Source organism: Camelus dromedarius, chromosome 26 (assembly GCF_036321535.1).
Source record: "Camelus dromedarius isolate mCamDro1 chromosome 26, mCamDro1.pat, whole genome shotgun sequence".
In the NCBI taxonomy this organism is placed as follows: domain Eukaryota; kingdom Metazoa; phylum Chordata; class Mammalia; order Artiodactyla; family Camelidae; genus Camelus; species Camelus dromedarius.
In genome coordinates this window covers 20,342,005-20,367,969 of record NC_087461.1, presented here as the reverse complement: position 1 = coordinate 20,367,969, position 25,965 = coordinate 20,342,005, and the positions used below count along the sequence as shown (strand labels likewise).

At 36.0% G+C, this 25,965-nt stretch overlaps 1 protein-coding gene and 1 pseudogene across 2 annotated transcripts in view; both read right to left on the bottom strand.

Annotated features, from left to right (window-relative positions):
- The window catches only part of LOC116152204 (WD repeat-containing protein 35), a 47,210-nt gene extending 24,190 nt beyond the window's left edge, over positions 1-23,020 (bottom strand). The window contains exons 1-12 of one of the 2 annotated variants that reach the window (XM_064479254.1): positions 22,997-23,020; positions 22,208-22,325; positions 16,742-16,813; positions 15,611-15,703; positions 13,756-13,884; positions 12,188-12,321; positions 11,043-11,208; positions 10,771-10,916; positions 7,399-7,524; positions 4,530-4,715; positions 1,917-1,949; positions 1,490-1,550 (exon numbers count right to left, since the gene is read on the bottom strand). In XM_064479254.1, coding sequence (XP_064335324.1) covers positions 1,490-1,550; positions 1,917-1,949; positions 4,530-4,715; positions 7,399-7,524; positions 10,771-10,916; positions 11,043-11,208; positions 12,188-12,321; positions 13,756-13,884; positions 15,611-15,703; positions 16,742-16,813; positions 22,208-22,325; positions 22,997-23,020 — 1,288 coding nt within the window. The remainder of the gene's footprint in view (positions 1-1,489; positions 1,551-1,916; positions 1,950-4,529; positions 4,716-7,398; positions 7,525-10,770; positions 10,917-11,042; positions 11,209-12,187; positions 12,322-13,755; positions 13,885-15,610; positions 15,704-16,741; positions 16,814-22,207; positions 22,326-22,996) is intronic. The other variant, XM_064479255.1, reaches the window with a different exon arrangement.
- LOC116157419 (E3 ubiquitin-protein ligase RNFT1-like) lies at positions 18,451-18,976 on the bottom strand (annotated as a pseudogene).
- Positions 23,021-25,965: the final 2,945 nt, after the last annotated feature.

Sequence of the window (25,965 nt, the reverse complement as noted above, 5' to 3'; positions counted from 1 at the left end):
ACTACCACTGGCCGGTTCAGGCCTTTATCCTTCCCTCTGATCTCACATGCCTTATATTTCCTCATTAATTTAGAAAAGAAAATTCTCCGAAGTTCCTTCCTAGTTTAGGAATATGTTCTCTTAAACATTTTTTCATCTGTTCCATTTCTTAGAGAACATTTAAGTAAATCCCTACTGGGTATCCTTTGATGAAATAGTCCCATCAAATCAATCTTACATATAAAGAAAAAGAGGATTAAGGAACTAAAATAACTTGTCCAAAACAAACTAGACAATATAAAATTAGACACACACATTCACACAAAATATGGAAAAATAAAAAAACTTTTATAAAAGATCATTTTAGTACCTAGTTTCTAAATTCACAATTTAAACAGTACAAAACATATTTTTCTATTTACAAATACTTACAAAGTAATCATTAATATGGTCAGAATAAAGAAATGGTGTTAGAAGCTACCATTTACACAGTTCTTGCCACAGTCCAAATAAAGGACATTTAAGGCAGTAGGAGACTTAGAAACTGAACAAGGAACTAGAAACTAGACTGATGGTATGGTGTTAGTTGAATAGATTAATAAGTCTAGATTCAACTTCAATAATTTTATATGCTAAATAACTCAGTGTAGTTGAATCATATTTTTAAAAATATTTTATTACAATTGCCAAGATTTCTCTATTCAAAATGTATACCACTATCAAACTCTAGAGGGAGCTAGAAGCCTTCCTCTGGGGAACAGCTGGTGGGAAGGCACTCCTGAGAATGGCAGCAGAGCCCCTGGGGATGCCAGGCCCAAGCTTTGCTTAGCTTTCACTGACCCCACCTGCTCTAAATCATAAGATAACTGCTAAACCATTTTGACAAAATCCTTAGAACAGGATTTGTAATTTTTTAATGATTACTTTCATAGCTATTGGATAGAGGGAGTGGTAAATCCACAGTAACAATGTCTTCTGAAAACAAGAAGTCAGGGATTTTTTTAAGCTGTCCCTATTAACAGACTGATTTCGTTAGAAAAATCTGGAAAGGACAAACTCACTTTCACAAGCAGCTAAAGTGTTTTTTATGGAAGAGAAGTATTTACAAGCAGTTTATTAATAAAAGTGCTTCCATGGCAAAATTCTTTCTATAATCCTCAGTTTATTACATACGAATCATTAGGTTAGATACCGATTCCTATAACAGTTATATCTCCCATTTAAAGCAAATGATGACAGTATGGAAGTTGTGAGAGTATTGTCAATTTTAGATAAAATAACCTTATCATTTACTGTATTAAGCGGGATTCTTCTGAGAGTGAAATGGGGGAGTTATTAATAATTCTACCACAACAGGCATACACTGGTACTGAGCCTGGCAAGCCAGGAAGTACGCTCATCCTTGCTTTAGAGAATACCATTCTAATTAATAATGCCATTGTTGCACTTTTAAATTCGTTTCACAAATAAAACTTGATTAAAGAGGGAATAAATATTAACATCTCCTTACCAATATCAATGTATTTGGGATCCAGGGGTGTGCCAATAGAATTACAAAGGACTAGCACAAACTGTGAACAAATAAAATAGAAAATATCAAACCTCTTGCTTACGCACTTTTAATAAAAGAAATAATGGTAACCAAACATGCTTATCTCTTTTTCAAGTATCACTAATATGGAAGTAATTGATAAAATTAAGTGCAAAGAATAGCAAAGATAATCTACAGCATCAAAAATAAAGAAATATGAATTAAAATTAAACCAAGGCTGATTTCTCGACTTAATGGAACATCGGTTTTTAAGAGATCAGTTAAGAAACGCAAGTACACTGGCTACTTTTCACGATTTATACTTCTAAAATTCCTGATCAGCTACAACCTCAAAACTCATTTTTATCCTATATCCAGGTATATAAGAGCTAACTTAATTTGTTACCGTTGCACCAAATGTTTCCATATCGTTCTCCTCCTTTGCAGCAATCTATATATGATAGAAATTCAAAAAAAAGTCAGTTAATTCAGAAAAAACAAAATCTAACCTAATGAAAATAACTTAAAATGCCCAGTGATTCACACACACACAAATAATTATCAATAATTAATATTAGGAAAAATAATCAAGCACATTACACACTTTACATTCTAATAATAATTTCTTTTTTTTTTTTTGCCATTAGTCACCTTCTCTATATCCAGTACTAAGAACATTATTTTACATAGACATATTCCTGATTAGAATAATAACTTCAAATAAGCCAACTTTCAATGCATGTGGACTTTTTTTTTCTCAGTACCTCAAGTAAAACTTGTTTAATTTCATACATGTAAACTAAATAAGGATTATACTAAAATATAATTTATTCTTTCACTAACTAAAATAAGCTTATTTACTGTCACAAAATACAAATGGTTTACATATTTATCATTCACATGATCAAATAAGACTTCTTATTAAAAAAAGAAGACCCCCATCCCCACAACTTCCCATTTCTTGCTCCCTAGAGTAATTACGTCCAGCTCCTGTACATCATCCTTTTGATATTTACCTCCACAAATCCAAGTAACATGCTTACAATGCTACTTGTGTTTCAGCCTGGCGCATTACGTAACCACTACCCACCAAGACAGCTACGTGTGGAGCCATCCTTCACCCCTTTCCCAGGCTCCCATCACACAGCAGTGCACACCCATCCCTCCATCGATCCACTAGAATTTTGTTAAATCAGGATTTCAGTTTTAAAATCTTCATTATACTTCAATTTTCAAAAATGTTTAATTAAAAAAAATCCAGTTGAGAATAGCATTTTGACTATTTTGGCCCACAGCTGAGTCAGGTATAACATGATTTATTTTCCTTTCAAGCATATTTTGCTTTCCTTGTAGTGGATAATTGTCTTTTATTTTTCTGTGCTTAGTTTTCTTGGTATTTACTACTAACTCAAGTCCACAGTTATCCCCCAGTTTGTACGTCTCCCCTCAAGAGTTAAACCACATTAAGTATTCTATTAATTTCATCTTGAATTTCTTTTGGAGCCACGTGGCCTGTTCTCATTTGACGACTGCCTCGGCATGTGCATAACTGTCAGCAGGTACCATTCTTTACCACTGTTGTCAGGTGACCCTGATTCTTTCTCTTTCTGTTTATTCTTCATTTTGCTGAACCATATCCTGAAGTAGCTTCCTAAGATAAGGAAGCTTGGAAGGTATATTTTTGGTGATCCTGTATATCTAAAAATGTCTGAATTCTACCCTCATATTTCATTAATAATTAGCTTAAGGTGTGGAATTCAAGATGGGAAGTCATTTTCCCTCAGAAATTTGAAAGCAATTCTCCAAAGTATTGAGGTTGACAAGTCGAATGCCATTATGACACCTGATCTGGTGAAATCTGTCCTGGGAACCAAGTGGGAAAAGAAGCCTAGGGTAGCATTATTTAACTGCCCTGTTCTCAGCAAGTTCCTTCACCCTTCCTGATGCATGGTGCTCTGTAGTGCAGACTCTCTGGGGGCAAACCAGTCTCCCCTGGAGGTAGAAGGGCAGCTCCTTATGAGCTCAGTAGTGGGGAGGGGATCTAGAAATCTGCTTCTTTAGATGCCTCTCTTTTTTCCCCGAAGTTTTCTCCTGCCTGCATAATCTCTGGTACTTTCAAATTGCTTTTCTGTTTGTTTCTTTCTGCTGCCAGGTGCCATCAAGTCCTGTGTCTCTTTGGGATTCTGTGATAAAAACTAGCTGCTGCTTTGCTTTCTTCACTAATGGCTGAGGATCTCATTTTTCCTGAGTCTGCTAAGGTAATTGCCACTAATTCACCTACTCTCTAAGCCCCGAAATTATGATGCCATTTCCTCTCCCTTTCTGGTCCCTATGGGCATATGGCTTTTTAAAAAATACTTTTCCTGTTGTTTTAATGAGTTTCAGGAGAGAAGAGAGCCAAATGTGGCTGTTCAAATGGCCACCTTAAACCAAAAATTCTATACTTTTTATGTGATAAAATAATTTATAACACAGCTAAAGATAAATGAGTCCTTTTTTGAAAAATTTGCATACTTCTGAAAATATTTACATTTATAGCATATTTTTAAAAGGGCATTATTTATATTATTTATTTTATGAGACATTGATTTTTAAAGTAATATAACTCCACATAAAAGTACATTTCTGAATGTCAAAGCTACCCAAATTGTTATAAATGGTCACTGTTACATAATTTCTTGAGCATTTGTACTAGACATCTGGTTATTCATTTCTGCTTATGGAATTTTAAACTGGAAAAGAACTGTGGTATTTTAAATATATTCCAGAGACAAGAAGCTTCAGTACTGGTCAGTATGAACTGCCAATGGATTAACTGATTGGAGAAAAAATCAGGGAACACAGAACCAATGGAGTCACATAGTTTTCCAAGCAGAAGTCTAGACAGACCTGGCCAAAAGACCCAATACTTTGCTGTATCTGCCAGTACAGAGGCCATGCTTGAGAAGATGGATAACCATAGCCCAATTCTGCCAAGCAGTTAACCCACCTAAGTTTTAAGACATCAAGGAACACCTACCTGAGGATGATTTTCATCAGCTTTTGCAGCCAAAATGCAGAAATCCCCACAGGTAGTAATGGAAATGAGACTCTTGACATATTTAACATACGTCTCATTGTTTTTCGTATCCCAAAAGATAACACAGTACTCTGGACGATCAGGTCTGGTATACGCATAAACTACAGTGTTTGAGCAGTAACCCCACTGTGTTAGGAGGGAAGGGAGGGAACAGAAGGAGGGAAGATAGGAGGGACGAGAGAGAAAGGGAGAAAGAAATTACCATTGGGAAAGTCATATTATTACATTTTCTTCTAGAAATATTGCAGATATGTGGTTTATCAGTGGTGACAAAATACATTCTTTAGAAATGGAAGCGATAAGGGCTGAATATTCAGCTTAAGACCTTTTCTCAATAAAATAACAAAAAAATCTAAGAGTAATAAAGACAGCTTAAAAATATGCTTCAAAATAAATTTAGTTTAACTTTCCTTATTTTAATTTGTGGTGAGAATTTCAGATTTTTCCTCCATCAACAACAGCTGCCTGGGGGCAACAGAAGGAGTGACCCCTGCTGGAGTTCAATTCTGAGTCCCCAAGCCAAAATTCAGAGATAGGAGCTCTGCCTCTTTCCTCTCATCCATGTTTTTCATATTTGTTTTTATCAGAGTAACATATGCACATAGTTTATAGTCAAATAATTCTACATGGCTTATTTAAAACAAAAACAAAATGCAGACCTCTCCCCACCACCCCCACCTAATTTCCTCCCAGGATAGCTATTCACAACTCTTTTAGCTGTAACTGTTTGGTATCGATTTCCATATCACATGCATATTGATTATAGAACTTACAGCTTTCCCTTTCCCAAAAAATTCATATGTAATTTTGAATAAATCAATATTCACTATCTACATTATTAACACTGTTTACTATTCAAAGCTAAGTCACGTTTATTTTTTATACCATGATTACTTTTCAAAATAAACTTTTTACCTTAAAAGTTTTTAGATTTATATAAAAACTGCAAAAATAGTATAACAATCACTATGCTATACACCAGAAATTAAACTGACAACACTTCAATTAAAAAAATTAATAAAAAATAAAAATAAAGGGACTTGTACTAAGGTGAAAAATGTGATTAAAAATAAACCAATTAAGGTCATTTCAACTCAAAAAAACTTGCAAAAATAGTACAAAGTTCCCTATACTCTTTACTTACTTTCCCCTACTGTTAACATCTTACATTACCGCAGTGCATCTGTCTCAACTGAAAAACCAACACTGGTACATTACTACTTACTGAACTCCAAACGTAATTTAGATTTCATTTGTTTTTCCCTAATATCCTTTTTCTAATCCAGAATCCCAATTGGAATATACTATATTTAGTCATCATGTCTCCTGAGGCTCCTCTGGGCTGTAACGGTTTCTCAGTCTTCCCTGGTTTCTGATGACCTTGACAGTGTTGAGGAGTACTAGTCAGGTATTAACGTAGAATGTCCCTCAATTCAGGTTTGTCTGCTGCTTTTCTCAGGCTAAGAAGGGGATTATCGGTTTTTGGGGAGACCACCCCACAAGTGAAGAGCTCTGCCCATCATGTCACAGCAGGGGTATGTGAGCTCCACGTGACATCACCGATGATGCTGGCGTCGCTCGCCTGGACAAGGTAGTGCTTGCCGGGTTTCTCCGCTGCAAGTCACTTTCTTTTTCCCCCTTTCCATACTCTGCTCTTTGGAAGTGAGCCACTAAATGCAGTCCACACTCAAGTTGGGGGAATGGGAGGGACTACTCTCCACCTCCTGGAGGGTGGTGTCTAAATAATTAGAATACTTCGGTAAGAAGATTTATTTCTTCTCCCCCATTTATTTATTTAATAATTTATTGACATTGGTTGTACTCATGGACATTTATTTTATCATCTGGGTGACAAGCCAACGTTACGTCATTTATTTCGTTGCTGAGATTGTTCCAGCCTTGAGCTCTTTCAAGTTGGCTCCTCTGTCCCTTTGGCACGCCCCCTTCTTTCTGTTTTTTGAGCACTTCCTTACTTCCTGGCACTGTAAGATGCTCCAGGCTTATCTTGCGCTTTCCCCACCCTAGTCCTAGAATCAGCCATTTCTCCAAGGTGCTTGACCTTTAAAAATTAAATATGTAAGTCTTTTCACAACAAATATTCTAGGTAGTTTACCAGATCAATCCCATACTTCAGATCTCGTTATGACTCAAATGTTAACTTTAAGGTAAAATATGGTTAGTTGTTACATTGCTTATTCTTACTTTCTCCTGATCCACTTTGCCCTTCTCTGCTCTGCTCTCTGCCCTGGAGGATGACCTCTATGAACTCCATCACCTGAGCTACCTTGCCTTCTGCTTTCCAGTTGGGTTTGGCCAATAAAAGGCACCAGCCGGTAGAGAACTGGGTGAAAGTATTTATTTCCCCAAGCTGTCTCTGCCCAGCCAGCTAGCAGTGGCTGTGCTCCCACAGGGCAGCCCCTCTTGTATGGCCACCATGCTTAGTGGGTTCCAGGAACAATACTCCTTCTCTTGCCCACTGCTGCTAGTCCTTGGGTGCTGGCTTTGTCATCCCTTACTTGGTCCCCTTAGCCCTGTCCATACTGCTGTAATAAACCCTTCATGAATCTCTCTTCAATTACTCCTCTGTTTCCTGCTGAGACCCTGACTGCAGGAATAATTTTACTAATTATATACAGTATCCTAGAAAAGCTTACTAGTTCTAAGGTCTTCACACTAAAAAACCCTCCTTTCAACTGGCTTCTAAATAAAATGGCTATGAATATAAGCAAGAAACAGACATTATACTTCCAGCTATTACAAAACTATTTAGTAAAAAATACCTTTTTTTATAACTGCTCATGATACTCACCTTATAATCAGGTCTAATATTTGCAAAATATATAAAAGAATCAACAGCTAGTGCAATTTTCAGTCCACCTCCTTCCCAAGATAGTGCAGAAATCTGCTTTCCAGGAACCTTCAAAGTACCCAGATGCTGAAAAAAAATTATTATATTTAACCTAAATTATCACAATTAAATAAATAAAATCACTTCACAGAGATCAAAAGTGGTACAAAAAATATTTTATGAAAAGTTGCTACATACTTCAAATCATTTTCCTTCAATTTCTATGATGAAAAACAAATATTATGATAGAAGTTTACAAACTAGAGCCAAAGAATTCAGTATCAAATTTCATCAAATCTAAGATTACTGAGATTTAAATATGCATCTTTATTTTTATGTACAACTAAGGAAAGAAAAACACACTAATTAAAATAGGACAACTCTGATTATAAGATGAATCCCAGTTTTAGAGTTGTAAAAAACTGTGCTTTGTAGAATCAGTGAAATATTGGAGTAGTAAACTCAATCCTTAAGTCTTGCATCTCATTCATCCCCACCCCACCCCCAACAGCCAAGCAGGCAGCAAGCCCTATTGCTTTCACCCCTTTCTGTGCTCCCCTATGGCTGCCTCCTTTCTTGGCTGAACTATGGTAATAGCCCCCTAACTGCAATTTTTACCTTTTGCCTCTTTATCATTCCCACCCTTCAAATTCAGTCTCCACTCCGATGCCACAGTTATCATGCAGGAACACAAATCCAATCAAATCCTACTCTGCTTTAAAAAATGTTTAATACTTTTAAAAAATCAATAGCTCACCATCACATTCTTTAGCATAGTATACAGTGCCTTTCCCCTTTGCCCAAAACGCTTTGGTTCAGCACCCTACTAGTTAGCCATAATGACTGTGTTCTCACACAGGAGGGAACGCCCGTGCCTCCATGCCTTTGGCCCATATAGTATCTCTTCCACCTGAAATCATCCTTCTCTTTCCCCTGTGCCTCCCCTATCCTGTTCCTCATCCTCCTGGAGTTCTCCTAGGCATCTTAAACAGATACAACTTAAATATTACTTCCTGCCTTCTTCCCTCCCTCTAGGGCTCCAGAGAATTCAGACAGTGAGCTACTTGAGAGCACTAACTTTATCATATCCACATTTGTTTCCCTATCTCTTAATAGCTCCCTTGGTAAACAAGTACTCAAAAAAAAAATCTATTATGTAAATTAATGTATCATGCAGTCAAATTAATTTCTTCATATGCTAACACACTCTGCTTTATGGCTAAATTTACAAATGAATAAACAAATACAAAGACTTTTTTTAATGTGGCCATAGAAAGAAAACATTTTTAATCTTTGCTTATTTGACACAAGAGTATAATCCCTAGAATTTCAATAAATCATCCTGGTAGCCTTGTTCTTAAGCAAGTATGCTCTAAAGTCAAATGTATTAAACTCTATTTTGCCAGGGAAATCAATGGGGGGGAAAAGGTTTAACCTAGGAGGGTCCACTCTATCTGTCCTGCTGCCTGTATGAAACCAGAGGGAATAGGCAGGCTCTCACATCGCTCTTGGTACTGACAACCCACACTGCGAGAGCAAGGCCACCTCCCAACGCTGCAAACACACCAGGGGGTGGCAGCAGCAGGGGAGAAGCCAACTGTTAGAAAACATCCATTGAGCACCGCGGTAGACATTTTCCCACTGTCATGTCCTTTAATTTTTACAACAATGTCATGAGGTGTTACCTTTATTTCAGGAAATAAGTAAACTGAGTCTTAGAAGTTAAATGACTTCTCTAAGAGAAACTACACTGTAGAAAGGGAATTCAAAGCCAAAGCCAGGTCAACCTGACTACAAACCACATGCTCTGTTATCCCCTTCCATGGCTAAGACCACACTGTGCAAACCAGAAGGCCCTAGCCCTCAGAACCAAAAGCAAATCCTTCCCTGAGGTTTTCCTTAAGTTTAAATCCTTAGGTAATCTCCTTTCAAGTTACCTTCTCTATCTTAATAACATAGATCCAAAAATAAATCCCTCATATATTCACTCATTCAAAACACAACAAAACAAAAAATATTAAGTGACTAAATACCTCAAGGAACTGTTAGATACTTTTAATTACAACTATACCGAAAACTACTTACAGTTTCCAGTTTAACACATAACACGTTGATTTGCAAGACAAAGCAAGAAGACCTTTGAACGCATGTTTTTATACTTAGAGAAGACTGAACTAACAAGAATAAGCTGGTAAAATAATATAATGATAAATTAGATAATGGCAACAAACAAAAATAACCAATAAAGAACACGAATTAAAAAGGAGGCTATCAACATCGAGATAACTAGAATCCAGATTTTTAATTATTTAGGAAACTTGAGAACTATGCTTTTGTTTTTCCTTAGCTTTTACATCTACCAGAAATATTATTAGCTGACAACGTACAGAGAGTACCTGCTCTCAAGAGCACACTGTACTGGGTAACTTTCAGCATCAGCTGACACCATTTCTTACCCTTAGAGAAATTATGAAAATACATAAAAAATATTAATATTAAAATAGTAGAGCAACTGGTATAGGCTTTTGTGCAGCCAAAAATACGTATTATTGAAGTCTATGATGAATTTATAAAAATCAACAGGATGTCCAAAAGAGACTGAATATAGTCTAAAGTTAGAAAATAAAATAGGCAAAAATGTATTAAGTTTAGTTACTACTAAGTTCTCATTTTCTAAATTCTTTAAAATGTACAATATATGAATCCTCCTATTTGATCTTTTCTACTGCTGCTTAAAGAAAATTCTCTTCCAAAATTAAATTTATTAATAATACTATTGAGGAAGATAGCATATGTATTTATGAAAACAACACTTATATTTTAATGTAGTATCACCTAAGATTAATTATTAAGATAGATTGTCTTAAAATAATTGATTATTCCACAACAAATTAAAACTATTAGAAGTTTGGGAAAAGGACCGGTATGTATATTTAAATATCTATGCATATTTAATATATCATATTAAAACCCCCCAAAATTAACCTCGAACAACTAAATTACACTAAAAATAACTCAAAAACCAGCTGTAAAAGGAGATGCATGTTCAGATCACAGAGAAAATATTCTCAGCTACTCCCTAGTGATTTCTTATGTGAAACATCAGGTGTCCTAAATGTACAGATTATCAAATAAATTCCATGATAAAATACAACCATGAAGACTTATAATATGGGGATAACATTCAAAGACATTCACCTGATGGTTCATCATTTTTACTTGAGATGTCCCTTTTAAAAAATGTGACAAATTCATATCCCTCCCTCCATTCGGTTCCCCCCTTCCTCACTGCATATTTAAATAGAAAGAAGACAAAATCTTTAATACACTTACCACACCAAACGGAGTGTAAAACTGTACAACGTTTACATCTTTATCCTGAGTGTTGGCCTCCTGGGAGCCTGCCACAGCTAGCACACTGCCAGTGTGGTTCCACTGGATGCTGACTACATACATGTCAGCATTAATTAAAACAGGATCTAGTCAAAAAGAAAAAATGAAGTAATTATAGTGAAAAACTTAGCCTAGAGAATTTTATCATCTTAAAGATAATTTTTAAATATTTTTTTAATTCTCCACATTTAAAAAAAAGAAAAATTACATACTTTGGTCATTTTCATGTCTCATTATTTGGCATCTCCCATTGTCAAAACAAATAGCAAGGCAAGGGCAATCTGGCTCCACGTAGCCTTCTGTGCCATGGTACCAATGAATTCCAGCAATACTGATTGCTCCAGTGACATTCACTAAACACCTGAGTTTCATTTTCATCTAAATAAAATCAGTTAGGTTAGTGTTTTATATTTTAAAACAGGAGTCAGTATGAATCAGAGTGTTATATAAAGAACACTGAAAAAATTTAAAAAATCTGGTTTGGGATGCAAGTTCCATCACTTATTGGTTTACCAATCATGGACAAATCACTTTACCTGAGTTTCAGTTTTCCCCATTCGTAAAATGAAGATTAAAAAAAAAACAAAACCCAGAGTTTTTATGAGACTCAATGACACGAGGTACACAAAAGTGTTTTGAAAATAGCAAAGTGTCATGTAAAAGTTGGTTGGTTATTATCACTTCCACCAATGAGTGGATTTATGTAACGTCTTAACCCTCACTAAAAACAAAAGTAGGGGGAGGGTTGAGCTCAGTGGTACAGTGCATGCTTAGCAGGCACGAGGTCCTGGGCTCGATCCCCAGTACCTCCATTTAAATAAATGAATAAATAAAAACCTAATCACCTACCCTCCCCTACAAAAAAACTGCCCCAGAAGTAAGGTCAGAGATCCATCACAGCCAGATCTCACAAAGCCAAGGTTTTTCTTGATATTATGCTTCCTCAGCCTATTCTATTTTGTCTTCTTTTCAGGACCTGATGTTTAAGTCTTCCATCCTTTTTACAATCTTTAGCAGCTTGCTACAAAAATATCTTTGGTATCTAATGGAAACTTTGGCTTCAGGTATTAGAGGACACAAAGATTAAACTACACATCATCCTACCCATAATCCCTCAGCTTCAATACGCTGAGGTCTTGTCCTTTCCAGCTACCAGAATTAAAAGCATTAATTTACCTTAAAGCAACCCAGAAGTTTTTTAACTAAAAAATTTTAGACGATTGGAGGAAAACCTGAATTGAAGACTTTCTTGATTACATAAACTATCATAATAAATAAATGTGTATACATAAGTGAATGATATAGAAAATAATCATATAAAACTGTATAAATAAAAGTAAAGAATATATATACTTACTATAAAATTCCCCTGATTATCATAAATGTGTATTTCTCCATTTGCCATTCCAAAAAGTAAGATTTTGCTATCTGTGGACCAGGCTACATGGCATAACTGTATACCCTTCAGGTCTTTTCTCCAAATGCGATTCCCTAAAACAAAACATAAAACATAATCATTTCATTAAAAGTTCAAGGTCATGATTCTCCAATAACCTCTCTGAAAATCTTTGTTTCCTGAAAAAGCCCTCACACTCCTCACAGCATTCATGCATTTGTTCAACTTATTCAGTCAATACTGAGCACCTACTATGTGTCAAACACCCTACTGAGCATTTGAAATAGCAGCTGCTTCCAGCTTTCTTCCTTCTCTTCTAAACTCTGACTCAGAACCTCACTCCTACTCACTTCTACTTTGGGAAGAAAATAAAAGCTTTCAAAAGAGATATCCCCCATTCCCACTTTCAAACATTCGGAACAGAACTGAATCCACTTATCCTTTCTGCTTTGCCCCCAATACAAGGAAAGAGGTATGTCCTCAGTCAGACACTAATCTAGGCTAAGATCCTAATTTCATCACATGCAACCCTTCTCCCTTTCGATTCATACTACACTGATTCTCAAAATTGTTTCAATAACCTAAACATGGGTAAGTTCAACTCCTCTGGACCTCCTCAAATGCTGTTTCTTAGGTCTAGGACATTGTACACACCAACCGCCCTTGTAGCTAATGCCTCAGCATAGACATCACTTCCTCCAGGATGCCCTCCCTGATCCCTCTGATTCTGGGTTGCATACTTCTTCCACGTGTTGCTGTATTTTCCCTCCCTTAGCACCTGTCATGAGGCATTGTAATTGCCTGGTTACTCATCCATCTCTCCTGATCCAGATCTGAAAAATTTTTTTTGTTTTACCTAGTGCCTAGAACTACAGCTGTCATTTTGAAGGCTCTCAGAAAATTTATTTTTTTCTGTACAAAAAAATGTTTTTAATAAATTATTTCTCTAATGGACAGAATTTCACACTAAAACAAAAGTCCAAACTCTTAGAAGCCCTAGTGTTATAGATGAACTAGAATTTTAAAGACATAGGTTTTTAGCCTACAAAACACAGCAATGACATGCTCACTTCTATTAAAAAATGACCAGATGATCATTTCATAATATATAAAAATACTGAATCATTATGCTATACCCCTGAAACTAATGTTATATATCATTTTCATCTCAATGTTTAAAAAGTGATCGTTAGACCTCTACATACTTTTTGAAACTAATATTTACATATTTATAATACAGTCTAACAAATGTAAAGATAACTCATATAATTAGGCAGATATATTTAAAATAATTCTGAAAAATTCATTTTTTCCAGTGCTACTGTAGGAAACTTTTAAATTGATTTTTCACCTGAATATACTTGAGAATAAATGATTCTTGAAAGTCATCAAATTGTACAGTAACTATTTTCTCTTTTCTTGTTTATTTTTCTATCAGAATGCTAACATATGACAATTAATTTAAACCTCTAAAGATCAAAAATGTCAGCTAAATCTTGATCTTAGCTCTAGGTGCAAAAATGCATTACCGTCCACAGAACCAACTATCACAGCCCCGTCTTCGTACACGATGCAGATCTTCCGTCCGTCGGCATTCCAGCTCATACTTCGAGCCACTGATCTGTTCCTATCATTGATCATCTCCTCATACCACGAGCCTGTTTTCACAAATAAAAACTAATTACAAGTCGAAACTCCCATCTAACAAATGGTACTTCAGAGTTGAAAACATGCCATAAAATACACGATGGGATAAATAACTACAAAGTTTTCTATAACTTGACACATTAAACTATAAAATCTTCAAATCCAACAGAACAAGATGCAAAAACTAACTTAGGTCTTAACTAATAATTGCTTCAAAGGTTATCACAGAAAACACAATAAATGCCCATCTTTTTTTTTTCCTCTTTCTTGCTTTCTTTTCCTCTTTTTTTTTACATTTTCCCACCAATTTATTTTAATTTTTTTGTTTGGAATGAATTTTTTTTAAATTAAAGTACAGTCAATTATAATGTATCAGTCTCTGGTGTGCAGCACAATGTCCCAGTCATGCATATATGTACATATATTCATTTTCATAATCTTTTTCTCTTTCCTTTTTTCTGTTAATTGAAAAATAAAACTTCATTTGCTTTGGAAGAACCAAAACAATTGATTTTCCTCAAAGCCCAGCTTTTCCCACTTGAGTACATCTCGCATAACCAAGGGAAAAAACAGAATAACTGCAGTACCTTTATAAGTATGCATAAACTCTCCAATGATTAATTATAGGCATATTAAATATCAGCATATTATGTAAAAACTCTAAGCCTGCTTGAAAAAAATTTTAAACTGTTCATATCACATTAGTGATATCACATCCCTAATGCTGAGTGACAAAAACGTTCTTGTACATGGGGCTGGAGTGAGATGTGACCTGACTCAAGGTATAACCAAATGTGAGATAAATCCCAAGGCTATTTTGTTTTGTTTTCGTTTTTAAAAGCCTTTACTACATTCTGTACAGGGAACTCTGGCTTGAAGCCAGGTAAATAATCATGCAATGTGGAATAACTAGTCAGAGCAGGGTATCATCAAGTCAAGATCGAGGCTCAGAGAAGACCTACTTTGGAAGAAGACAAAGTTTAATCTCCTGTATTTTCACATTCTACTACCTACACACACACATACAGACATAAACTTTAAACATAAATAAATGAATTCACGTACTACAGCATATTTTAATTGAGAATATTTAAAAGGCATACCCTAAACGTTTTCAAAACAACACGTGTGAACCAAGGGGCCCTTTTCATTTAAAGATGATGGCTACAAGCCTCAAAAGAATGTGTATTATTCAGTTATTTTTCTGGCAATAGTGATGCACATAAATTAATCCTTCTCTCTCTCGTGGGCAAAAGGCACAACTTGTGAGCCAGCAGTCAGAGCCGAGATGAAATCTGTATCCACGGAAGAAAAGGAAGCTGACTGGCTCATTAAAGGAAATGAATTACTGCCTTTGACTTCTTCATAAATATGTTCTTATCTACTGAACTAACTCTAGCCACTGACCACAGAGAAACCAATTCTTACTGGAAACCTGAAAAAAGAAAAAAGAAAACAAAAAGGCTATCTCAAGCAGAAACTATACTGCTAAGAGTCTAAGTTCAGTTTGGAGATAACCAACAGTCACCTAATTCACTTTCTTAATGCAAGGTCACAGTTCAAAAGAAATAATGTTAAAGGGAAGAGGAGGCAGCCATAAATTCAGAAATACCACCCCTGTGAACTCCTTCTGGTGCTGGTTAAAAAAGGGCCTATTTCAAAGAAGTTATTTCCCCATTCAGATACTGTAATCCAGACTCCATTTTGTGAAAGATTAAATGAACTCCCCCAATATACCTTTATATAACATCCAAACAATGATAAGACCATTTTCATCACTGGTAGTCAACTTCTGGTATTGTTCATTCCATATGACAACTTGAACAGAACCTAAAAAATTATAAAACAGTTTAGAGACCAAAAAGGAAGCCACAGTTAATTTCAAATTTATATTTTTACAGTAAAAACCAAGAGCAGATTAAAATCAATACTGTTCCTGGGCAACTAACCAGTCTTTAATACTACTCAAAGATATTCACAGGATGTAGTTACTATTATTACTCATTTCTACAAGAACGCATAACCCTATTTCACACGTTTGTTTCTATTCCATGCCAGCTAAAGTCCCTGTAGGATCAGCTGCAAGAGCTGCCATATATCTGACAACAGAAACAAATGTAAGTAAGATTTACCCAATTTGCCTGACTCTCAAGGATTATGATGCCCAAAGGACATCATACGAAGTACTTTTTTTTGGTCAGGGGAGGGGGTGGATATTTGTTGGTGGTTGATGTGTCCCCTATTTCTCTCCCCCCTCCAACCTTGTTTTCCATTCTATTAGTAACAAACTCTTGAGCATATTTTAAACCTCTGGGTTATATGACCAAATGGGGTTTCTTTTAGTTTTTAATCCCTAAATACTTTAGTATGTATATCCTAAGAACAGGGGCATTTCTCTTTTAAAATCATTTTACAAATTAGAAAGTTTAGTAACGGTACAATATTATCTAACCCACAGCCCACTTTCAAGTTTTATCAACTGTCCAAATAATGTCCTTTATAGATACTTGTTTTTGTCATTTCAAGATTCAGTCTAGGCTCATGTAGTGCATTCAGATGCCTCTTAGTCTACTTTAATCTGGGACCATAGGACAGACTCCAAAAAAGGATTATATCCTATCCACAGGCAGATAACAGTATTTTTAATATATAAAATAGCTACATTTTTTTCACATCTGTTGAAGATGTTATTTAATCATCTGAAAGTTGGTGAATGATTCTAGGCTCTATTAATTATGGCTAAATAGAAATGATTTCTTAAAATATTACCATTATTTAAAATGATGACATTGTTGCATTAAGTAGACAGTTTCTAAATTCCTAAAGTTAATACTATTGAAATATGATTTAAAAATTTACATGACTCACCACTATGACCTTCAAGAGTCTGATTCACAGAAAGGGTACTAGGGGCTGCAAGACCTGTCAACTTTGCATCATCTAAAAAAACAAAAACAAAAAAATAGTGTGGCAAATATGTAAGTGGCAGATTATAAAATTTTGACAGTTTTTGCTTTTTTTGAAAGGAGTTCCTATTCCCAGATATTAGAAAGATTTAAGTATGCCTCATTCTGATCTGCTTTTCTCATGGCGAAAACAAGGACAATAACACGTACCCTCTTGCAAAGATGTTTTTCTGGAAAAATAAAGCAAAAATGTGTAAAGGACGTTGTTTATTCAGTATACTAAATATATAACTTATTATTGTTACTTATTCCTTCCCCAAAGATAACACATAAAAATATTTATGAGATATAGATTGAGAACTCTAAAGCATAAGATTGATCAAAAAGCAAAGATTTTGGGAACTAGTTTTTACTAGATTTTACAGAACCTTATATTTATTCATTCATTCATTCAACAAATATTTATTGAATGTCCACACTGACCTATGTACTGTGGAAGGTTCTGAATATAAAATGATGAACAAACTAGTTAAGGCCTCTGCCTTCAGAGAGCCTGGAGTCTACTGAGGGGACAGATATTAAATACACCCTCACACGCCCACATAAATATATATAATTTATATATATAATTATATATATAGTATATTTATAATTATAAACTGGGGAAGTAAAGGTATAAAAAGAGGCAGTAACAGAAGGGGATTAATTTAGACTGGCGGGAGGGAGAACCAGGGAAGGATTTCTGAAGAAATGATATTTATGCTGAGACTGAGGGAGAATCTGGGAAAAGCCAAGCAAGACAGGGAAAGGGGGGCAGTATTCTGGGCTAGGAAACAGCGAGGCAAAGGCCCCTGAGAAGAAGTGTAGAGCCTCTGACAAACTGAAAAAAGGCCGATTTGGTTGAACTGGGGGAGAATGGCACAAGAGGAGGCAGAAGTGATGGGCACAGGAAAAATTAGGAAGTCTTTGCAGGAAACAATAAAAAAATTTTTTTTTTTAGATTTTATCCAAAGAGCAATGTATGCCTTTAAAGACTTTTTTATTTAAAGGGATTTATTCTCCTTGATTACTAATCGTATTGTAGAGAATAATACATTAATATGTCATCTCAGTACATTAATCTTCACTTAGAAAATCTGACTAATACATGTAAAATATAGCATCTAAAACATCTACTTTAAAATATGAATTTATGAAACTCTTTTAAGAATTTGTGAGAATGGGAATTACAAAAGTTGATGCTAAATAAAATTCTACTTTCAGATAACATGTATCTTAAAATATTATGAAAAATATTCTTTATTCTGAAAACAATCTCAGGAAAAAATACCTGAGTTCCTCTAAAACCACTGGTTCTAATTATCCAGTTACTGTCTTGGTAACATTAAGAAGAATGCACATATATAACATCACAATCATCTGTCAAACAATTAAGACAGAATAAATGTTGTTGATATACATTAGGAGGATCATTATTTTTTTTAACAGAAGGTTCTTTCACTCACTGAAATCTTAAAAATTGTTCTACACACTTAAACCTTATTCTAGTATTCTAAAAACATTTGCTAGAAACATGTTTCTTATAGCACTGAAAATCCATTCTAATGCCATAGTAACAGTCACTGTAACCAAGTGAAATTAATGATATGTGATTCTAAGGGTTTACAGGACCTAACATATCTGAAAGTGTGATGAAATAGTTCCATCTTTCCCTTTGTTTATATGGTCTGAATTCATAATTCTGCACAGCAGGCATATTTTTTCTTTGTTAAACTCTTCAGTAAAGGACTCTTCACAAAATATATTCTGACAGATGAGAATAATTTTTTGGAATTCCACTTTACATGTTGAACAAGTATCATCCACATCAAAACATTGTCTTTTGCTGGCAGCAACTCCAGAACTTGATCATGCTGAAAATTTTGCAAAACTCACCTGAAAGTTCTGATGTCAAAAAAAAAAAAAAGCCAAAAGTTTTCAATGAGGTAGAAGTAGAGCAAAGCCACCAATATTCCAAGACTCTAGTGAGTTACATTCCTAAACTCCTCATGAACAATGAGGAAACAAATCAGACTGGCATGGGAACAAAAATTGGGTAATACTGACAGAATTCTTCTAAAAGCATGTACCAATAACCCTTGGATTTAAAAGGCATGATGAAAGAAGGCACCAATAAAATAAGGCATTTAAAACCCATGAAAGATTCTTGTGGTGATGTCCAAGTCTGAAAAATCAGGACTGGGTTGGAGATGTTTATTTAGGAATCATCACCCCACAGATGGCATTTAAAGCCATGGGAATGAAAGAATAAGTCTAAAGAGAACGTAAAATGAAGAGAGCTCAGAACTGAGTTCTCAGGAATTCCAACAGTTAGAGGAAAATCTAGTAAAGAGACTGAAAAAGGAGGGAAAAGCAACACATAGAAATAAAACAATAATTTTAAAACTTAAGTTCTTCTGTCTTGAAAAACAATGATTCAAGACAGAAGGAAAGGTCAAATGCTGATAGGAACCAAAAATAAAAGCTGTCCATTGGATTTGGAACTTGAAAATCACTGGTGAGGGAGAGAAAAGAGGGAGAAATCAAACTGAAACTCAAAGGAGAGAGAGGATAAAAAAAGTAATAGGGTCCATGGAAGGAGGGAGGAGGTGGGCTTCAGCAAAACATGTGGAAGTTGGCTTGTGAGAGAAGAAGGTTACCCGCCTCCCCATCTTAACCTGATGGAAAAAGCTGCAGGCTAATGCTGGTTCTAGTCCCTTTCCTTCTAAGGCAAGGGAGTGAAAACTAGTACATCACCACAGGGAATGCAAAGTAGTGCAAACTTCCTAGAAGATAAGTTGGCTAAACATACGAAGAAGCTTTATAAATGTACATGACCTTTGATCCAGTGGATTCCACTTCTAGAAATTTATCCTAGCAAGTAATTAAAGGTTTACACAAAGAAATATCTTTAATAAATATCTTTAGATATGAAGATATTGTTAGAGACAACCTATATGAAGACATCTAAATGTCCAACACTAGAACTGGTTAAATAAACTATCATATATACCAACATAATGGAATACTAAACAGCCATTAAAATGATGCCATAGAAGGTGTTTTATTGATGTAGAGGATTGTTATATTGATGAATGATAATAACTTAGCTATTTTGTAGCTAAACTCCAAAATGGTACTTACAAAGTCACATCTTTGCATCTTTAGTACAACACAGTACTTCAAACGTACTAGGCATGCAATATCTGGTCATTGTTACTGAAGGATCTGTTTTATCACAACTATGCTTATTAAACACAATAGACTGACCTTTTAACAATCTTCCAGTAATAGTTCTTATATTCATCTCTTTAAAATATGATTTACACTCATTAAGTTCCAAAACAAATAATTTACTCCATCTTCCAAGACTCTCAAGAATCTATATGCCATCTTGCTCACTAATTGCAAAGAATACTCTAACCATACTTCATCAAAAGTGCAGAACAGGAAGAGAAGTAATTTTTTTCTTGAAAAGTCTACAATATTAAACATAAGTGCATTTCTTAATGTAATTAAAACTTCCTACATGTTTTAAGCAAAACAAAAAATACATACATACACATATGTACCTATATATTTGAAAAACATAACAGAGACAAAAATTATTTTCTCTTAACACAGTTAATAAAACTAAAGCATTGAGAGATTAAATTGCTAAACATCAGAGGTCAAACTCTAATTGGTACATAAGTATCTACCTTCGAAATCTGCCTTTTATTTCATAGAATTAATTTAACACATCAAAACAATTATTCTCTCTCTACTGAGGCTGTCCATGAGCCCTCTGTGTAGTGGTTAAAAACGAGGGCTTAAAAAGTGAGACAAACTAAATTCTGATGGAAGAAATTTTCACATATTGAAGTATGGGGAAGTCATTCTGGCTTATTTATTATTTAACTTAAACTTTATGCTAACTAGAACAGCCTGTTTTGTAGCCTATCAAACATCTTGTGTATCTGTTTTAATCATTAAAGCGTGCATTGTCCAGAAGTAAAGAATGTCCATTCTGAACACAGAGATAAATATAAATGCTCAGTGCTGGTACTCCTTCAATGATAAGGCTTTCTTCCTAGGAGCCAAAGCCAAAGCCAGACTTACTCGTTGTGTAGGAAGCATATACATTCCTTGAAGGAATGTACCACTGTCATGTTTGATGCTGTTTGTTTCAGCAGGAGATAAAACCATCTTCTTTGGAACAGTTTCCCAGAACTACCTGAGAGGCTGCTTCCTGCCTACAGTCCTCAGTTTGACTCAAGTAAAACTCTTTTCTATTCCCATTATTTCAAATCTTATCTGTGTCACTTATTTCCTATGTGACCTTTGGCCATTTACTAACTGCTCAGCACCTCAGTTTTCTCATCTGGAATACCTACCTCTCAAGGTTATTGTGAAGTCAAATGAGATACTAAAGGTTAAACACCCCAAACATAGAAAGTTCTCAATTAATATTCCTAAATACCACTTCAAAGCTGTAAAGCAGTGCTACTCAAAGTGTGGTCTGAGAACCTGCAACGTCAGTATCACTAGAAATGCAAATTCTCAGACCCCATTCCAGATCAACTTTGTGGCTAGAGCCCAGAAATCCATTTTAACAACCTCATCAGATGATTCCTAATGTCTGATAATGCTTGAGAAGCAATGCTGTAAGGAATCCAAAAAGTAATTTCACTCAATCCTTTATTTTACAAAAAAGTCAACTAAAACCCAAGGATAGTCAGCAATGTGCTGAAAGACATTCAGAGGTCTTATGGCAGAGCTGAGGTTCCAACTCCAATCTCCTCATCTCGATCTACAATTTAGATTGGGGATTGTCTAGCTCTCCAACCTGGAGCAACACTAGATCGTAACAAAATGTGTAACAGTTTGCTATGATTCCAGAGAACTAGAAAAAGAGAAATCAAGCCATAAAACACAAGAGACTTCTTAATAAAAGTGTTTTTAATCCAATTTTCTGTTCTTGGGAACTAGGTGCATACTAATTCACACATCTGAAAATCAGAAAGGATAACATAAACCTGCAAATAATCTGCCAAAATGTGAGATTTTGTAACCTTACTGAAATGATTATTCACATCATTTTTATTGGTCTCCTAATAACACAGCACAATAACACACATTGCCTAGGGCAACACAGTGTCTTAGTTTTCTTTCCTCATTCTTTTTCATTTTCCATCAATAACTTCAGCCAAATTCGTCTAACATTTACATGTGATATTCTCTGAATGTTATTAAAAAAAAAAACTAGAAAAACACCACAGAATGTTTGGGGTTTTGTTCTCTTCCTTTTGAAAGAATTAGAATTGCATACTGACAAATACCATGAGCAAATCTCACTGAACAAATGATTTTCCGTCGAGTTCAAACATTTGGATTTGCATTCATTTACCTGTCTGTGTCTCCAATTTCAAAACTTTAAGTAATCCATCTTCACCACCGCATGCTATGAATCCTTGGTTCTTGTTCCAAGATACACACTTCAGCTTCACATTATTGGGAATGGTAATCTGAAAAACAACCAGACCCACTCTCACAGCTCTTCACGAAGGGGTTGGGAACGGGTCTACTCGAGACGAAGGCTGAAGACGAAAAACGGCCAGCCTTGCAGAAGTGCGAGCCGTTATGAAAATGAACATAGTCCCCTGAACTGCCCCGGGCCCCGCCATTTGGGAAAAAGAACTGCACACAAGACAAGGTGAGTGACTGAGAAAGAACCCGAGAGAGGAGTGACCTGATGGATTTATTTTTTAAAGGAGGGAGGGGGTAATGGAGGTATAAACCTATACCATCAATCCATATTCTCTTTGCACACACACTTTGCCTTCCTTTTTGTTATTACTTTTCTCCTGCTCAGCGGCCTGTGATAATCCAAAGAATTTAAGTCAACTGGATCAGCAACAAGTGGCGGAGGAAGGATAGGGAAGCACGCAAGGTCCTGCAGTTCCCCCAGAAGGACCTAACCCGGGGAGGGAATGGGAAGGAATCGTGCGAGAGGGCTGCTGGCTCCACCAGGACTAGCTGGGGCTCAGCAGGAGGTCCGAGGATGGACCAGGCAGAAAAGTGGGAGCAGGGACGGCGAAGCCGCGATCACGACGCCTGGCCTCTAAGGCAGGATGCGGGAATCGCCCGCCGGACGAGAGATCGGAGGAGCAGCGAGGGCGAACCCCGGGAAACTCACTTTCTTACTCGGGTAAAATAACATCCTGGGGACCCCGAGAGGACGAGCCCAGCAGTCAGAGCCCGCAACAATAAACTTCTAAATCTCCTATCTAGAGCACCGGCGGGTTTGGCAAGCTCCTGTCGCGCCGGCAACCGCCGCCATCCAGTGGCAACCGCCGCCGTCCAGGGCGCCGAGGGACACTTCCGGCGTCGCCCCGCCTCGCGGGGCGTCGGACTCCCGCGCGGACGTCGCGGGGCCAAGTGGGAATGGGCCCTGATAGCTTTGCGGTTTGGCCTTACTGTCGTGCGTCTGGGCCAGGGCGGCGGCCCTCACCCCTCTGCCTCGTCGTCTCAGCCGCCCTCCGTGCGGGCGGGCTCCGAGGACCGGCCACGCCTCGGACGGTCGCGGTGGAGCTCGCCCGAGGGGTCTCGTATCAACTCAGGCGTAAAGGCGCCCACTCCATTGAAGTCCTGACGATGGGGTGTTGTGTAAGCCGAAAAGTCCCAGCGTTGTTGAAAGGGCAAAGTCATTCACGGCGTTTGGCAGGCTGGCACCGTTGGCCAAATGTTGGTACAAACGTGCGTTTTCAGGTTGCAAACCTTACTTTGTGCCTTTGGGGGTTGGAGAATTCCCTGGAGCAATCTGAGGGTAGGAGATTGTGTCAATTCTGTTTGTTTTAGAAGTTTTTAACAGTTTATTTAAGCTGTTAACGGCAACCCAAGGGTCCTTATAAAAGGGAATCTGTGTGAGCTTTGGGCTGTTACAGCATGTGATTGACACTGGGCATAGCCTTCCATTTTTAAGTGATTGAGGTGTTTGGTATTTTCTTGCCTGGCATCGACTGTTCTATATTCTCTTCTTTTTCTGTCTTATTTTTTCCTTCAATTCTCCTTGTCCTTTCTGAATGCTTGGAGAGTTACAGACCACAGTTTTAGACATAGGGCAGAAACTCGCATGAAATTATTTAGTCTCACCTGTTTTTTTTTTCTTCTTAATTTATGTATCGTTTTATTGGGGGGGGGGTTAAGTGTACTTATTTGTTTCTTTTTAGAGGAGGTACTGGGAATTGAACCCAGAACCTTGTGTATGCTAAGCATGCACTCTACCACTTGAGCTATATCCTCCCCTCTAGCCTCATCTGTTTTTTATCTCTCGTTTTCACTTTTACCATATTTGTAGCTACCACTGTTGTATATAATCTAGGACGTACTTCATGCAGCAGTAATTAATTTCCCCACCTAGAGGCTTTCCCCATCTCAGGCAAATAAGGTTCAAATCCTTTGACCTGAGTCCATTGCCTCACCCGGCATACTCAAAAGTTGACAATGGTCCCAGTTTCTTTCCTATCAAATCTAAACCCCAGCTAAAAGCAGATCTTCCTTCAATCTTAGAATGTCTTTATGTTGGTGCGCCTACTCTAAACAAGCCAGTATTGCTTTTTTCATCCCACCACACCTGTCTGCTTCCAAAGCCATTTTATATATCCTCTGATGTTCCTACCTTCTTGGTCATTTGTGCCTAGTCAAACATACAAATCAGGTCTCCCTGGGAAATTCTTTCCAAACTTAACCCCCATCCCATTCAGGTAATATATTTATTTATTTTCAAATGTATGAGTATCTTTTTTCAGCACCAAACTGTACATTCCTAAGATGTGTCGACACCTGCTCATGGACTCCCTATACTGGACCCAAGAGAAAAATCAGTTATCCAAGCCAGGGGATTCCAATCAACCGGTCAAAGTTTAAGACATGATTAGTTGAAACTACTGATGATTACATTCTTGAAAATTCATCTCTCTTTAATTCCTTTCCCTAGTTCTTGCACATTCAGTCTCATTTATCCCTCCTATAGCACCATTTTTTGGTGATATATTAATATAACTGTGTGCTCAAACAAGTTTGGAAAATAATAACTTGCTCTGTGTTAGGTCATTTCAAAAGTGTTCACAAATAACAATATATGTTTCATATAATATATACTGCCATGATGTGTTCATTTTTCATTTCTCTTTACAGTTTATATTTAGATTTTTTTTACTGTTCCTGGGTTTACATTTGTAGGTTACATTTGCTTTTCAGGTGCATATATTAATGTATCCTCATCATTTTATCTAAATTTAAGTAATTTTGTTGTATTCCCTCTCCCACAAGATTCTTGATTCAAGCCTTTCTATTTAACATGAATTTACATTTGTAATCTTAAAAGCATGAAATTAAATTGTAGAAAGAGCCACAACAGTGTGTCCTGTGACAACGAACTGTTTCATATTCAAAACAGTTGTTAATTCAGCTTAATTTAAGGAAATGTGTTAATAGACAAAGTTGATGTCACCCAAAAAAAAATGACAATAATATATAAAGATAATGATGTTTTTATTATACTAAAGACAACATAAACCAAAAAAGAATGAGTAGTATACAATTTAAAGAATTGTTTTCTTCTAAAAGTTACAAGCTTTAAAGCTGAAAAAATTATATGTATCAAATATGTAAGTGAAAAAAGTTAGGCTTATCATTAACATTTTAAAAACATTAGGTTTTGTTATTTGTTATAGTAATATTTATAAATACATAATTTTATTGATTGGATCCTAAAGTAAAACGATGAAGTAAACTTAGGATTTTTTTGTCCTTGGTAAAAAGTTATAATACTCTTAATTCACAACTAAAGTCTTTAGTTGTGTGTTTCTTTCTCACATTAAAATGAATTAAAAATGGCATATAACAGTTCACTTGATGTGTGTTAACTATATTTAGGTACGTGTATTATAATCCCTGATCACAGTTTCAGCAGTACTTTAGCAAAAATGATCAAAAACCAAAAGTGTTGAAGATATAGTTCTGAATTATATTCATCTCAATTTAATGATATGATTTTTTTATGTGTAAATACTTTGTACAATTTACACTCTCAATAATAAGCCTGGTTTATACTATAAATATTATCAAGAAAAAAAATAGATCAAAAGTTCCCATTGTATGTAT